A 15,362-nucleotide genomic window follows, 5' to 3' on the forward strand; every position below is an offset into this window, starting at 1 on the left:
CCTCCTTGAACGGCAGCCGCAGCGTCGAAGAGGCACGCTTCCGGCTGAAGCACCTCAGTCAGGTTATTTGTCCGGACTGCCACCCTAGGAAGCTCAAGGCCCAAGACCTCTGTCACCCTACGCAACACCACAGCATAGGAGACTCCCTCCTTAGTGGCCACGGTACGGGGAGAAAGCATGTCAAGGTCTGAAGAGGTATCCAGACCACTGGCTTGACCCCACTTCTCTCTCCAGTCCGGCTCCTCCAGCTGGTCTCCCAAAGGGTCAACAAACGCCTCTCAGCCCTCCACACCTTCCTCTGGCTGCCACTCAGGGCAATAGGAAATGCCAGGAGAGAACAGTGGTACAAAAGTACCGGTCGGCGCCAGTCCGGTTCTGTGTCCAAGACGAGGGGGAGGCCGGGGTAGACGCCGGCCAGGGACAAGACCAGCATCAGAGGTGGCAGAGGTGCCGTCAGAGGAATCAGTACAAGAGGATGAGTCGTGAGGTCGACTGGCCTGGATCCCTGGGGGCCCTGCGGCACCGAGGCCGGTGCCGCCGGCATTGAAGGCCTAGAGCCCCCAGCCGAGTCCATAGGACCCGAAGGCACGCTGGTGGAGTGAGGCTGCCCAAAGTTGTAGCGGAGGGATTCATAAAATGCACGAAGCTGGGAGGGGGACGCTCTGGCTCCCGGGAAGGGAGGGTAGCTCAGAGCCGTCCCTGTAGGATCCGCGGGGGTAGCCGAAGGACGATGACCTTCCGCGTCCCATGTCACGTCGGCCATCGGATAGGGAGACGGCGAAGAGCGACTGTGGTTCTTTACCTTCTTCTTGTGCTTATATGCACCTGAAAACAAAGACTTTGATGAGGAGTGATGGTGGTAACCTCCCTCATAACCTGGACCTTGGGCGGCACGGAGCTGACTACCGGGCCTCCAGAAGCTTTCGGGACCGCTCCCGCAAAGACTTCGGGTTCATGGCCTGACAATCAGAGCACAACTTCGGGTCGTGGTCGCGCTCCAGGCACCAAAAGAGCACAAGAGGTGCGGATCCATGACCGACATCAGCCTGTGACAAGAGTCACAATGCTTCAAGCTAATCCGCGGATGTGACATCCCTGGTTGCACCAGGAGTCGAAGGACTCAAAAAAAGATGTCGACAAAAGTCGAATAACACTAGTCAAAAAATGACTAAGGGTACCTCTCTCTTCAGAGTCTGGGCTGGCTGGTGCAGAAAAAGAAAGAACTGACGTCAGCATGCAGGGCCAGTGTCTAAGTAGATACTGCGTCATCATTCTGGCAATCACAACACCAACGACGTACGTGAAGTAGACAGACGCCACCTACCGACGGGCAAGGGTACTGCTGAAGAAAAAATTCTCCGGATCCAGTCTGACGCCTGGGGGTAATTCTAAGGTAAGGAATCTATAACTAATAGTCTCTTGCAGTAACAGATTATACAAAGGTAGGTGAGCTAAAGAGTTGAGTGCAAGAGATGACAGAGACACAATCAAACGAAAGTGTTAAGCTAAGTGAAATACACAAGTGAAAGACACTACTGAAAAAGTAAGAGAGGGGTTACAAAGAGATGAGAGATTGATGGTGCAGGGTGTACTATCAGGCCCTACACACTCAATTACACTGAGACGCCTGGTCTGCCATGTTATGGGGACGGGGTTCAGGCCGTGTACCTATGGACAAAGCATACATTACTTTTGGGTGGCCTTGTTTATATGCTGTGTTAAAAAAATGGGTTTGGCTCTGCAATCACATCTGATTTACTCCTAACAGTTTGACTTGAAACCCGGGACTGGACAGTACCTCCTGGTTCCCTCCTCCCGCCATATTACTTGCATTGAACAGAGAGCCCACTCACTGCGTGACATTTCAGAAATAATGTAACTGATAAAGATATGGCAATAGTATTTAACATTTAATTTTTTGTATGCCAGTGATATATTGTTGAGATCCTGTATCACAGTTGTCGGTTATAATGGATATGTTAGTAGATTATCTGGACTTCGTGTTAAATGGATGAAATCAAGCCTATTCCATTGAGGTTGGACAAAAAAAACATGCTTATGATATTGGTCCGATCCCCGTAGTCACAGGTCATTGCAAGTCAAACATGTGAGGGGTTCAAGTATTCCATATGGATTCAGTCTTGATTTTGGCTAAAGTCTATACAGTCTTGAGCGTGATTAGGTTTTTAAAGAGTGCCTACAATGTTCACTGTTCTGCGATGATTAGGGTCTCACTCGCTAAAATTGCGATACTTTCCCATATATCATATTTTGTCAATAAAATAGTGATGATCGTACCGCAAATGTTATTTAAGGAGTTGGCAGGTTGAGCAAAGGAATGAAGGATACCATGACATAGGATAATTCACAATGGATACAATGCACCACCTATTCGTTTCTGGGGGAACAATTTTGATGGAAAGTGGTGCTTATGTTCAAATACAGTATGGAGGTACTATTAAGTGGAATCTACCATCCTTTCGGGTTTATTGAGGTTCCTAGATCCGTCTGGAATCAATACCTGAAAAGAAATAGGTTGGCTGTGTCTTAGGACGACAAGCTCCCCTGGACATGTTAAACTAGTTTCGTAGGGCTACTGCCTACCAGAGATGCGGACAGGTGGTTGTGAGAATCATTTGTAATGATGGGAGATATGCAATGCTCGAGAACTCTTTGCACCTTTGGAAAAATAAAGACAGATTAGGGGTACGACTGAACAATTCTTGGGAAACAGTTGCCTTATCGAGGCGGCCAAACCTGACCAGGCATGAAGGAGTGGTCAATCCAGATATCAACAAGGTAGTGCAATCATTGTTAACGGTAGAGGGTGAGAAGTGAACAGTTTCAACTTTAAATGGAACTCAATTAGAAGTCACTGGCATGCCCCATAATAGGTTCCATACAAATGGGTGGAGGCTATAGATGATGCCTGGAAAAAAGCAACTGCAAAAAAGAACAATTAATGGACCGAATGCAGTACAACGGCAGACATTCTACCCCGTACAGAGATCTGGGCCTACATCCATCGTTTTTGTGCTCCCCATGCCATTCCAGTGTGAACCCAGCCATATGCAAATCAGTCTTGACCCTGTGCCCAATAGGAACAGTCCAGCCCGAACTGCCAGGCCAGGTCCCCACTGCACTGGAAACAAGCATCCTAGGACCGGTTTCGGGGATTCCCCCTTATAGGCCAGGATAGCTTAACTCCAGGGGCCTGGAGAGGACGGGACCCACGTCTGGACATACCCGTTCCACTCTGGGTGACACATGCAAAAAGAACAATTGATGGACAGAATGCAGAACAATGTCATACATTCAACCAAGTACAGAGATCTGGGCCTAAATCCATCGTTTTTTGCTCCCCATGACATTCTAGTTTGAACCCACCATAGGTATATCAGTCTTGACCCTGCACCCAATGGAAACAGTCCAGACCGAACTGCCAGGTCAGGTCCTCCCTGGACTGATTTGCATATGGCTGGGTCTAAACTAGGGTAGCATGGTGAGCAAAAGAACAATGGATTTAACCCAGATCTCTTGACTGGGGTGAATGTTTGATTTGATCTGCATTCCATCCATCATCTGTGTGTGTTTTGCTTCCTCGCCCCAAAGTGCGCCGGGCATGCCCAGATGTGGGCCCCCGGGCTCAATGTGCCATTGGATTTAAGCTAGCCTGGCTGATATGGGGTGTTGCCCCGAACCGATCCCAGGATGCTTGTTTCTGGTCCAGGGAGGACCTGGCTTGGCAGTTCAGGCTGGACTGTTCCCATGAGGTACAGGGTCAAGACTGATAAAAGTGTGGGCCCAAATATAGGACTGTGAACTTTAATAATAATAATAATAATACGCATTTGTAAAGTGCTAACAATCACCCTAAGGGTCTCAAGGCACTGGGGGCCGTCAGGAAGATTAAGCAAGCTTTTGCCCAGAGTCACATGGTGTTGGGCTAATCTGCAGAGTTTGGGATTTCCACTAATAAAATCTAAACAAATTACGCAGCAGAATCGATCCAATTACTGTAAACAACGTGCGTTCAATGTATATGTTATATTCATTATGCTTTATTTTTTATACCCCCCTCCTGTGTTCCCTTCAAAGAATAAGGGTATAGGATTCTAAGTAGGGCTAATAAATCACCTCTACTCGAATAAGTCTTGTCATCTAAATAATGTTAAAGTGCTAATGCAACATAATACAATGTTTGTATGTGAATTTCAGAACTTTATATGAAGTAATTCAATAAAGTGGTTTAAAAAACAGTAAAACGATGTGGGGCTACGCCTGGTAAAACAGCTGGGGATATGGCCTGCTAAATGAAAACTGTGACAGAGAACCCCAAGAAATTCTATTGGAGACTCAAGTTAGTCATGCTCCTGGTTTCAAATATAACCATAATTATTGCTCTTTTTAAAAATGTAAACAAGACATAGTGCATTTCTTACTATGTACTATTATGAGCAGTGCATTTCTTACTATGTACTATTATGAGCAGAGATTATAACAATTACATGTATCCAAAGAAACAAGAATGTTTTCGAATTTCAAACACAATAAAATACAGATTGTGATAACCTTAATTCCATCGTCAATCAAGAACAAGCAAAAACATACATCGATTATGCAACCTCTAAAAACAAAATGTTTTTAACAATGTGACAATGACAAACAAAATATAGGGGAAGGGATACAATGGGGAGCCCCCCTTCCAGGTTGTTTGAGCTAGGTAGGACAATATACATGATAGATAAGGCTGCTTCCTCTCCTATCACCCAAAGACTAAAACTTGCCTTTGACCATGAGGAGCTCTCTGTTGGTTTTCAGCTACGTCTGTGCTACGTAAACACAGCACACATACATACTAACTGCTGGCAAATTACATTACTCCACCAGAGGGGACAGTGTAATACATAAAAGTGAAATCTTGAGAGCAGCAACGAACCATCACGATACACGTTCATACACATTTGACCCCATTGCTATCAGAGATGACCTGTCTGGACTTCCTTACTGTTTAACTTCCATCTACAGCAGTCCTCTCCAGAGTTCAACAACTAATTAAAAGGGGCTATGCTAATTAGGTCCACTCCCTACACTTGTCGTCTTACTACTGGCCTACATCACATTCCTAAGAATCATTTTAAGAAATTGCATTATCGTAATACGAGTTAACTCACCTTGTGCGTTGTTCTTGGTTCACAGTAAAGGAGTGTGCATGTCAGAGGCGATCTTACCTTGTTTGAAATCAGAATATGTGTTTGTTCAGTTGGATAAATGCTTCTGTAACAATCTCTAATAGTAACAAAACATGGTACGAAACGCTCTTTGTTTTGTTTCATAGATTAATAATCATGTCGAAATTTTTTAAAACAAGGAACATGTCTAACTCATGTCTCTTAATGAAATAATTCCTTTTGAACAGTAGCAGAAGGGAATCCTCTGCCGTAGTAATGTAAACAAAATGAGACACAATCAAGCTATAGAGCTGCAACACCCTACGATGTAATACACAAAAATAGTTTGGTGTGAAGTCAAGCATACAGGCTTTTGATTCTTGCAAATCGAAACTGAACAAATTGGTTCCCTGTCGCGATATGTATATAATGAAACCGGGATGATGATGTTTCTTTTTTAACACTGGTACCAAAGGATGGTGATTCCTTAAAGCATTCAGAACGTTGCAAATACGTTCCTCAGGCATAAGGAAGTATTCTGCAAAGAAGTATTAAAGAATGCATACTCTGCCTGGAAACAGAAGGGGACCTGTCCTTCCTCCAAGCCACTGCTGTTGCTCTGCAGTTCACGTTCTTGATCTTTGCTGGGAAGAGTCTCCCAGCTGTCATCACTGGAGGAGTGGCAGTTTTCGGCAGTAAAATAAGAAGGCAAACAGGTAGACCACTCTCCTTCACTTAAGTCAGAGCTAAAATAAAAAAAAATTATAAGCATTTATATCATAAGTGTTTAATCAATGTTAACACTGGAACCATTTTTTCTTTAACTGCGAATAAAGTAACTATAAATAAACTGTTCTCCATGGCCAAGGCAATATTGGCAAGAGCAAAACAATCAGATTTCACCATTAAGCAGCTTTTTACAAATTATAATTGGGTTGATTGGACCTCAGACCATAGTTAAGATCCCACTGGCGAGGAGACAAATAGGAGCTGTATGTTAGCGCTCTTGTCTGCCGCTACGGACTATTTGAAGTTTTAGTTGGACCTCTCAACCTAAGCAACTTAAGTGTCTGCATAAGGAATTTCTCAATTCCATCAGCTACATCTTTGTACCAATTGTGACATTACTCTATTATCTGCCTTACCTGCCTGGGCCTAGAGCACATTTACATCCGAATTACTGACTCAAAGGTGCACAGAAATGAGAGGCAATAACCTCTGCCTGCTGCAGAATAAAAGGAACTACTTTGGGGCATCTTCTTGAGCAAAGTTACTCCTGTATTCTGTCCCACAAACCCCATCCACATACCTAGAGGGTGGCGGTAGGGTGTCAAACCCACTAACTGCAACATATTGCACAATGAAGACCTACAAAGCTGGTTGGTAACACTTCCTGTGTGACATTAACAAGGTCATCCCATAGATCCCATCCTCGAACTATGCCCTTCCCTGCAGGGCCTAGCCTTGAATATTCCTCAAAGCAAACAGAACGACAATCATTTCATATGTCCAGCAGGACGTTTCAGTTTTAGGCATTCGACATGCTTACCTGGGTGTTACTGATTTGGTATCCATTCACAAGTTGAGGAATCTGCAGTTAGGAGTGCTCATTAAAAGTCACTTACTTTCGGTAACGCTCTTTGTTATGGATACTCTGTCTAACCACAGATTTCCTCCCCACCCTCCTGCCTCCTGGATCTGTGGTAGGGGTCTCTTTCATCCAAAAAAAGGTCCGTTTAGGACTCTGCACATTGGTTTTTCAGTTGGCTTGGCATTTGAGCGTGAAGTCAGATAAATGTATGAAACTGATGTCACTACGCATTAGTTGCAACTACGTGAGGCTAGGTCTGTCACTTTTGCAGCAGAAGAGCATTGACACACGGTCTCACAGTGCCCTTGCCAGCACGGACTGCTTTGAATATTCCTGATTCAGTCTAGCACCTGGGGATATTCAATCAGTCAATCAAATCTTTATTTTAGTCAATTTGGCCACAAAAGCACATGTAAAATAACATACAATTCGTTTGCTTTAAGATCAGATAAAAGTAGACGAGAGAAACAGAACCGGGTACATATAATAACAAGCGTTTACAATGCAATGGTCTCGGCTTTGTTATAGGCATTTTTTTCATTTTTTCTTTCAAACAGAAATAAATGGTATTGTCATTTACAATGGCAATAGGTGAGCATTAGAGAGTAGTAGAGTATTAGCGGACACAGAGCCACACACACAGAGCCACACACACAGAGAGCCACACACACAGACAGAGCCAGAGTGGAGAAGTGTGGCTCAGGGGTTAGAGGCGGCAGACCCGGAAGCTGAGATTGGCCCTGGACCAGGGTTCAATTCCCCGCCTCGGCGGGTCTTGGGCTAAAAAAAACAATTCCACGGACTCGATAATTCTCGCTCCGGTGCCTTCTCGACTCACGGGTTCACACTCTGCGACTCTGGGCAATAGCTTGCTTAATCTCCACAACGGCCCCTCGCAGCGGGATGACTGGCTTTCACCTTGTGGATACCCTGCCTGGGTTATCTCACAGGGGAATACTAGGACGGGTTCCCTAAGCAAGCGCTTATATACCGACCTCGGTCAGTGATTTGCGCTATATAAATACATGTACATTTACATTCACACACACAGACAGAGCCACACAGACAGAGCCACACACAGACAGAGCCACACACAGACAGAGCCACACACAGACAGAGCCACACACACACACACAGCTCTCTGCCAGTAACGCCCTAGGGAGCAGAGGCACGAGCAACCGGATCACAAGAACAGAGGCAGAGGCACAAGCAGGAACAGAGGCACAAGCAGGGAACAGAGGCAGAGGCACAAGCAGGGAACAGAGGCACAAGCAGGGAACAGAGGCACGAACAGGTAACAGAGGCACGAACAGGTAACAGAGGCACGAACAGGTAACAGAGGCACGAACAGGTAACAGAGGCACGAACAGGTAACAGAGGCACGAACAGGTAACAGAGGCACGAACAGGTAACAGAGGCACGAACGGGTAACAGAGGCACGAAAGGGGAACAGAGGCACGAGCAGGGAACAGAGGCACGAGCAGGGAACAGAGGCACGAAAGGGGAACAGAGGCACGAAAGGGGAACAGAGGCACGAGCAGGGAACAGAGGCACAAGCAGGGAACAGAGGCACGAAAGGGGAACAGAGGCACGAAAGGGGAACAGAGGCACGAAAGGGGAACAGAGGCACGAAAGGGGAACAGAGGCACGAAAGGGGAACAGAGGCACGAAAGGGGAACAGAGGCACGAAAGGGGAACAGAGGCACGAAAGGGGAACAGAGGCACGAAAGGGGAACAGAGGCACGAGCAGGGAACAGAGCCACGAGCAGGGAACAGAGCCACGAGCAGGGAACAGAGGCACGAAAGGGGAACAGAGGCACGAGCAGGGAACAGAGGCACAAGCAGGGAACAGAGGCACGAAAGGGGAACAGAGGCACGAAAGGGGAACAGAGGCACGAAAGGGGAACAGAGGCATGAAAGGGGAACAGAGGCACGAAAGGGGAACAGAGGCACGAAAGGGGAACAGAGGCACGAAAGGGGAACAGAGGCACGAAAGGGGAACAGAGGCACGAACAGGGAACAGAGGCACGAACAGAGAATAGAGGCACGAACAGAGAATAGAGGCACGAAAACCGGATCACAAGCAGGGAACAGAGGCACAAGCAGGGAACAGAGGCACAAGCAGGGAACAGAGGCACAAGCAGGGAACAGAGGCAAGAAAATCGAGCAAAAGCAGGGAACAGAGGCAACAAGCAGGGAACAGAGGCAAGAAACAGGGAACAGAGGCAAGAAGATCTAGCACAAGCACTTACCCTTGGCAGCTCCGGCAGGAAAGCAGACCGTGCTGGGGTGTAGTGTCGCCCCCTGACCCCAGGTGGGTTCCTGGCTGTGGTGTGCGCACAGCTGGGCCCTGTCCCGCCTGCCCCTCAGTAGGTGAACACCAGGTTGGAGATGCTTGACTCCAGCCAGTCCCCGGAGATCATCTCGCACACCTCGGGCGTGCAGTAGTCTGGGAACTCGAAGTGCGAGCCAGCGCCCGCCTCCAGGCTAAAGTTCAGGTCCCGGTCGAGCGCCGAGGAGCCCAGGCACATGCTCTCGAAGCCCGGGCGCGGGTTCAGCTCCAGCAGCTTGTCTTCCAGCTCCTCGTCGGACGAGGACGACGAGTAGTGCGAGGAGGCAAACGACGAGCAGGAGGCTGTGGAGAAGGAGGTGGAAGGCGCCGGGGACGGGGCGCGGAGGCTGCAGTCGCCAACCAACTTATTTGTAAAGGATAAACAAACATCCAGATCTCCTTTGCTCACATGATGAAGCGCTTGGCAAGAAAATTGTCGAAGACAGTCACTACTCTCATTTGGAAACATTCTCCGTCAGCTGGCAGGTACACTAAGAGAAACAAGTGAGCTTCCCAGCCCAAGATGGCGACACTGGGAGAAGCCGTAACCCGGCCCTCAGCCACCCTCCCCTCGGACGACCGCGGAGCCTGGCACCGCCTCTCCTCCGCTGCCCTTCGTGTGGGGAAAGCAGGCGCAGCCACCTCGACCCCGGGGGGTACTGCTGTGCGAGTCCCTCTGCCTACAGTGGGCGGCGATAGGAGGCGGACCCGCCTGAGCTCCCTTCCCTCCACTTCCTGCCGACGCAGAGGAGTAGGCTCGTTTTATGGTCCCCTGCTCCTGGGCATGTCCGGCAGCTGCAGGATCCTCAGCACCCGCCTCCTGCTGCAGCTGCTCCGGGGCCGGGGCGCGGCAAGCACTTGGCGGGGAAACTGCCAGGTACCGATTGTTGTTAATCCCGGGACCCTACCACTGGCATCTGTGGGCCTGCCTCCGACGCAACAGTTTCTGGAGAGTTGTAGGGAGCAAGTGCTGATATGGGTCAAACTTTTAATGGCTGCGCAGAGGGCTGTGTCCTCCGCAGATGTAGTTTGTGTTTGCTGCATTGGTTATTGCTGCATACTCACGTTACAGTGAAAAGTAAAGTTTCGGCCCCTGCACGTGGGTGTCTTTCCATGAACATACAACCAGCACAGAAGCAATTTGGAGGCGAGAGCGGGACGGAGGAGGGCTGCGGGCAGAGGGAAGTGGGGGAGGCGAGCCGAGCAGCTCTGGAAACACCACCATGTTCCTCCGAGGCGAGGCAGAAATGCCTTGGAGAAACGCACGGTCATTTTGGGATTCGAGGGCGTGGTTTTCTTTCTCTCCTCTCCCCGTTGGCTGGAAGGTACAATTCCAGCCAGCGGGAAGAGGAGAGAAAGAAAAGAGAAAGAACGTAAAAAACACCCCTCCGAATCAGGGCTTGAACGGAGTGAGGCCCCTCTCCTCCAATGGCTGGCCTCCATTTAGGAAGCCAGCCAATGGAGAAGAGGGGCGGGTTCAAGCCCCCCTACTGAAAAACAAACATTTTCGCCAGCGAGACTGCGCAAGCGCAGCCTACGCAGGCCGAGACCTAAAAACAATTAGATAAAACATAGCCGGGTACAACCTAGGGCAGTATAAGTAAAGTACAGTCAGTCTGCGGCTCAATAGGAAGAGGAGCTGGTCATATGGATCGCAATGTCAATCAAAGGCAGAAACATGAATGACAATTCAGTGTACATGTACAATGCGATTGAGGAGGTCATCGGTCCAGATTTAAGAGTTAAGAGCTTTGGTTTCGTCACTAGAGGTGGCCAAAGCTATCAAATAGCAGCCCAGTTATTAAAAAATACAGAATATAAATATGGTAGATCATTAAAATCATTCTCTGATATGCGATAAAACTGGTAATCCCTCGGAAAATCTTATTTAGGCAATTAATATAGGAGAATATAGGTCTTATTTATAGGGTTGTTTTTTTTATAAACGCTCTACGAGTGCACCACATAGAGAATAAAAAGTCTGCTACAGAGTATGCAATTGGGAGGCTAGTGTCACGTTTCAGTATTCTAAAAGCCTCGTCACAGAGCCTGGTACCTACGTTTTTGCAGATTTGGAACAACAATCATTTTCTCGTTTTATGGTATCCGGGGCAACATAAGAAAACATGGGTTTCTGATTTGATGGCGCGGTCACAAGCTAGCCAGCCCAATGATTGAGAGCCCGACCATCTGTTTGTAAAGGAGCGGAGGGGCAAAGCCCAGTGTCTGAACTGCAAATATGGCAGTTGCTGGCGTAATATCATTTAGTGCCAGCTCTAGGCTGTACCAGTCCTTGATTTCCAAGAAAGCTGCAGTAAGCTTGCCTACTGAAGGATTGCTCTGGAGTTGGGCCAGTTTGGACTCCCAGTTACAATCCTTCAGATCTTTCCTAGACACGGTGGCACATGCCTCTTCTGGGTCAGCCCAGAGATTGTCCTGTCCCAAATGCCCTGAAATTTGACAGATGTAGGAGAGCCAGGGTAATTTGCCAGCCCCCGGTAGACTCATCACCTCTCTTAGTTCTTCCCTATAATGTAAAAGTTCTGGGTTGACCCACAGACGTCGCCAAACTAAAAGGGTTCTGAGGTTAACTTCTTCAGCAATAACCCCCAAGTCCATTTGGAGCGGTGCTAGTGGGGTGCTTTGTGGGAGACCAAACAGTTACCCGAGGAAGGTATTTTCTGTCTGTGTGAGACTCTCGGAACTATGGTGGCCCCATAATTCTGCTCCGTAGAGCGCTGCTGCCCTAGCTTGAACCCAGTATATTTCTATTGCTGGGCTCACAGGTTTGTAGCTGGATTTTCTGAAAATGTTTGCAAGCCCCCCGATTTTTGGGCCAGTTTCAAGGTTGATTTTTTAATTTGCGCCCCCCATTCCATTGTTTCTGAGATAGTTATGCCGAGATAATCAAAGGCAGATACTCTCTCTAAGGGTTTACGATTTAGACTTGGGTTTGGTCTGGTACTTTTGGCTGAGTTGAATGCCATACATTTTGTATTTGGAGATTGATCTCAAGCACTCTTTCTCTGCAAAACGCCTCAAATCTATTTAGTACCTTCTGTATTCCCTTGGGCGATTTTGACAATAACAGCAGGTCATCGGCAAAGATCATGTCTGGAATTTTACATGGTGCCAACTTAGGGATATCCAGCTCTTTCTCACTAAGTAAAAAATCAATAGCCCATTTACATAAGGCTAAAAAGAGCCAGGGCAAGGACACATCCCTGGCAGACACCTCTACTTACAGGGATGTGGGCCGTGAATTTTCCTTCCTTGACAAATCTGATTTGTACAGTTACCCTCATGTAACCGCTTCATGATTTGGCACAGGTATGGCGGAACCCCCATCTCATGGAGGACTGACCAGAGCTTGTCTCTTGGGACCAGATCGAACGCTGTTTTCAGATCTACAAATATTAGGTAGGGAAGGGTAGAGAGGAGAGTGTTATGAATGCTTGGGGGCTAACTCCAGTCACAGGGTATTTTCCCTGTGGTGGATGTAGCATGTGCCATTTGACCACAAATACCAGGACTTTAGACCTAGAACCAGGGAAACAATGACAACAACGAAACCATACTAATTGCAATTCATGCAACGTTATATATCTGATTGTTTGCCCCTGTGGACTAAAATATGTGGGGATGACAAAGAGACGCAACAAACTACGCATCTGCGAACATCACAGTAATATCCGATGCCAGAGAAATACCACCAAATTAACGACCCACTTTTTAGAAATGAAACATACCTCAAACGACATCAGATGGACAATTATTGAACAACTCCATCAGGGTACTGAAAGTGGTCTGTTTGAAAAAGAACAAAGGTGGATTTACCACCTGTCCAGCCATCTGTTAGGTCTTAATCACGATATTCCGTGGTGGACAGTGATGAGGCGATGACACTCTGGCAGAAGGGTAACATAAAGCGGAGGGGCAGTGTAGGACCCGGGTTTTTTGCCATCTACCAGTAAACTATAGTATATAGTAAGTCAACCCGTGGTATACTGTTAATATCCCTTAAAATTAGCATCCAATTTGACTTGAGTGTGGCTCTGATCATATCTTTTGTTCCTCCTCCAAGATATAAAGGGGCTTTAAAACCACCCCCCCCCCTTTTTTTCACCACCCCCCTTTTTTCACTGCCTCTTACAGAGACTATCAGTGAAATAAGCTCTGTGCAGTTACAATCATATGAGCTTAGCATTTGTGTCCCTGAAATTAGGCGCTTTGTCTGTTTTTCCCCTTAGGGATGACTGTAAAATTACATCTCCCTAAGGAGAATTTAGCATTGACACCTCCTGCCCTTGTACTCAATGGCACGTTGTCAAAGTTTCTTATACCAAAGTTTTCCACACTGGAGAAGGCTTTTGGTTTGACCCGCCCCACCAGGCACTTGCATTCGCAAATACCATGCCTCCCTTGAAGAGCGAATACCAGCGCCTTCTTGTAAACTTTTATTTACAAAAGCTGACAATATAGGCATGGCTTTGTGTCCTTATCTAATAGTTTGGTAATTGAAACTTATCGGCACTCGAGAAATAAGGCTCCTTTCACTTTAAGCACCTATGACGTCAAGACGTCGTTCTGACGGCCTCACACGTGACCGCGGCAAGATGCAATTTACTTCTGCATCTGGCCGGCGTTCTGTGTATTCCGGGCCGCGGATGTGCTATGAAGTAGGTAGCCTATGGGGAGTAGCCGACTTTAAAGTAAGTGAAATCGTAATACCTTAGGTGATTATGGGACTTCTAAGTGCGATTGGGGCAGGTGACTAACGTGCTTGCTCTGATGTTTTCCTCAGGCTAAGCGCGGCATGAAGATTACCCCTGCCGTGGGAGCCCATGTAGCAAATGATTCTACTTATTAAATGTTATTTCCCACCTTTTCCATTTGGGAATGACCATTTTACGGGGCATGCACTTTTGATCTAATTTCATCGTAGATCAAGTACCCATGAATCATGGTAATACTTGGGAGCATATAACCGAATTTGGTAACTTGGGTTTGGTCTGGTACTTTTGGCTGAGTTGAATGCCATACATTTTGTATTTGGAGATTGATCTCAAGCACTCTTTCTCTGCAAAACGCCTCAAATCTATTTAGTACCCTCTGTATTCCCATGGGCGATTTTGACAATAACAGCATGTCATCGGCAAAGATCATGGCTGGAATTTTACGTGATGCCAACTTAGGGATATCCAGCTCTTTCTTACTAAGTAAAAAATCAATAGCCCATTTACATAAGGCTAAAAAGAGCCAGGGCAAGGACACATCCCTGGCAGACACCTCTACTTACAGGGATGTGGGCCGTGAATTTTCCTTCCTTGACAAATCTGATTTGCACATAGTTACCCTCATGTAACCGCTTCATGATTTGGCACAGGTATGGCGGAACCCCCATCTCATGGAGGACTGACCAGAGCTTGTCTCTTGGGACCAGATTGAACGCTGTTTTCAGATCTACAAATATTAGGTAGGGAAGGGTAGAGAGGAGAGTGTTATGAATGCTTGGGGGCTAACTCCAGTCACAGGGTATTTTCCCTGTGGTGGATGTAGCGTGTGCCATTTGACCACAAATACCAGGACTTTAGACCTAGAACCAGGGAAACAATGACAACAACGAAACCATACTAATTGCAATTCATGCAACGTTGTATATCTGATTGTTTGCCCCTGTGGACTGGACTAAAATATGTGGGGATGACGAAGAGACGCATCAAACTACGCATCTGCGAACATCACAGTAACATCCGATGCCAGAGAAATACCACCAAATTAACGACCCACTTTTTAGAAATGAAACATACCTCAAACGACATCAGATGGACAATTATTGAACAACTCCATCAGGGTACTGAAAGTGGTCTGTTTGAAAAAGAACAAAGGTGGATTTACCACCTGTCCAGCCATCTGTTAGGTCTTAATGACGATATTCCGTGGGGGGACAGTGATGAGGCGATGACACTCTGGCAGAAGGGAAACATAAAGCGGAGGGGCAGTGTAGGACCCGGGTTTTTTGCCATCTACCAGTAAACTATAGTATATAGTAAGTCAACCCGTGGTATACTGTTAATATCCCTTAAAATTAGCATCCAATTTGACTTGAGTGTGGCTCTAATCATATCTTTTGTTCCTCCTCCAAGATATAAAGGGGCTTTAAAACCACCCCTCCCCTTTTTTTCACCACCCCCCTTTTTTCACTGCCTCTTACAGAGACTATCAGTGAAATAAGCTCTGTGCAGTTACAATCATATGAGCTTAGCAT

General features: G+C 47.0%; 1 protein-coding gene across 3 annotated transcripts in view; it reads right to left on the reverse strand.

Moving 5' to 3' along the window:
- The window catches only part of PJA2 (praja ring finger ubiquitin ligase 2), a 201,481-nt gene that overhangs the window by 81,857 nt on the left and 104,262 nt on the right, over positions 1-15,362 (reverse strand). For 2 of the 3 annotated variants that reach the window (XM_086961006.1, XM_086961005.1), the window contains one exon: positions 5,738-5,917. The exons of the other annotated variant lie outside the window; for it this stretch is intronic. In XM_086961006.1, the coding sequence (XP_086817132.1) occupies positions 5,738-5,917 (180 nt within the window). The remainder of the gene's footprint in view (positions 1-5,737; positions 5,918-15,362) is intronic. 3 annotated transcript variants of the gene reach the window in all.

Source organism: Lissotriton vulgaris, chromosome 3_1, assembly GCF_964263255.1.
Source record: "Lissotriton vulgaris chromosome 3_1, aLisVul1.2, whole genome shotgun sequence".
NCBI classification, from domain to species: Eukaryota; Metazoa; Chordata; class Amphibia; order Caudata; family Salamandridae; genus Lissotriton; species Lissotriton vulgaris.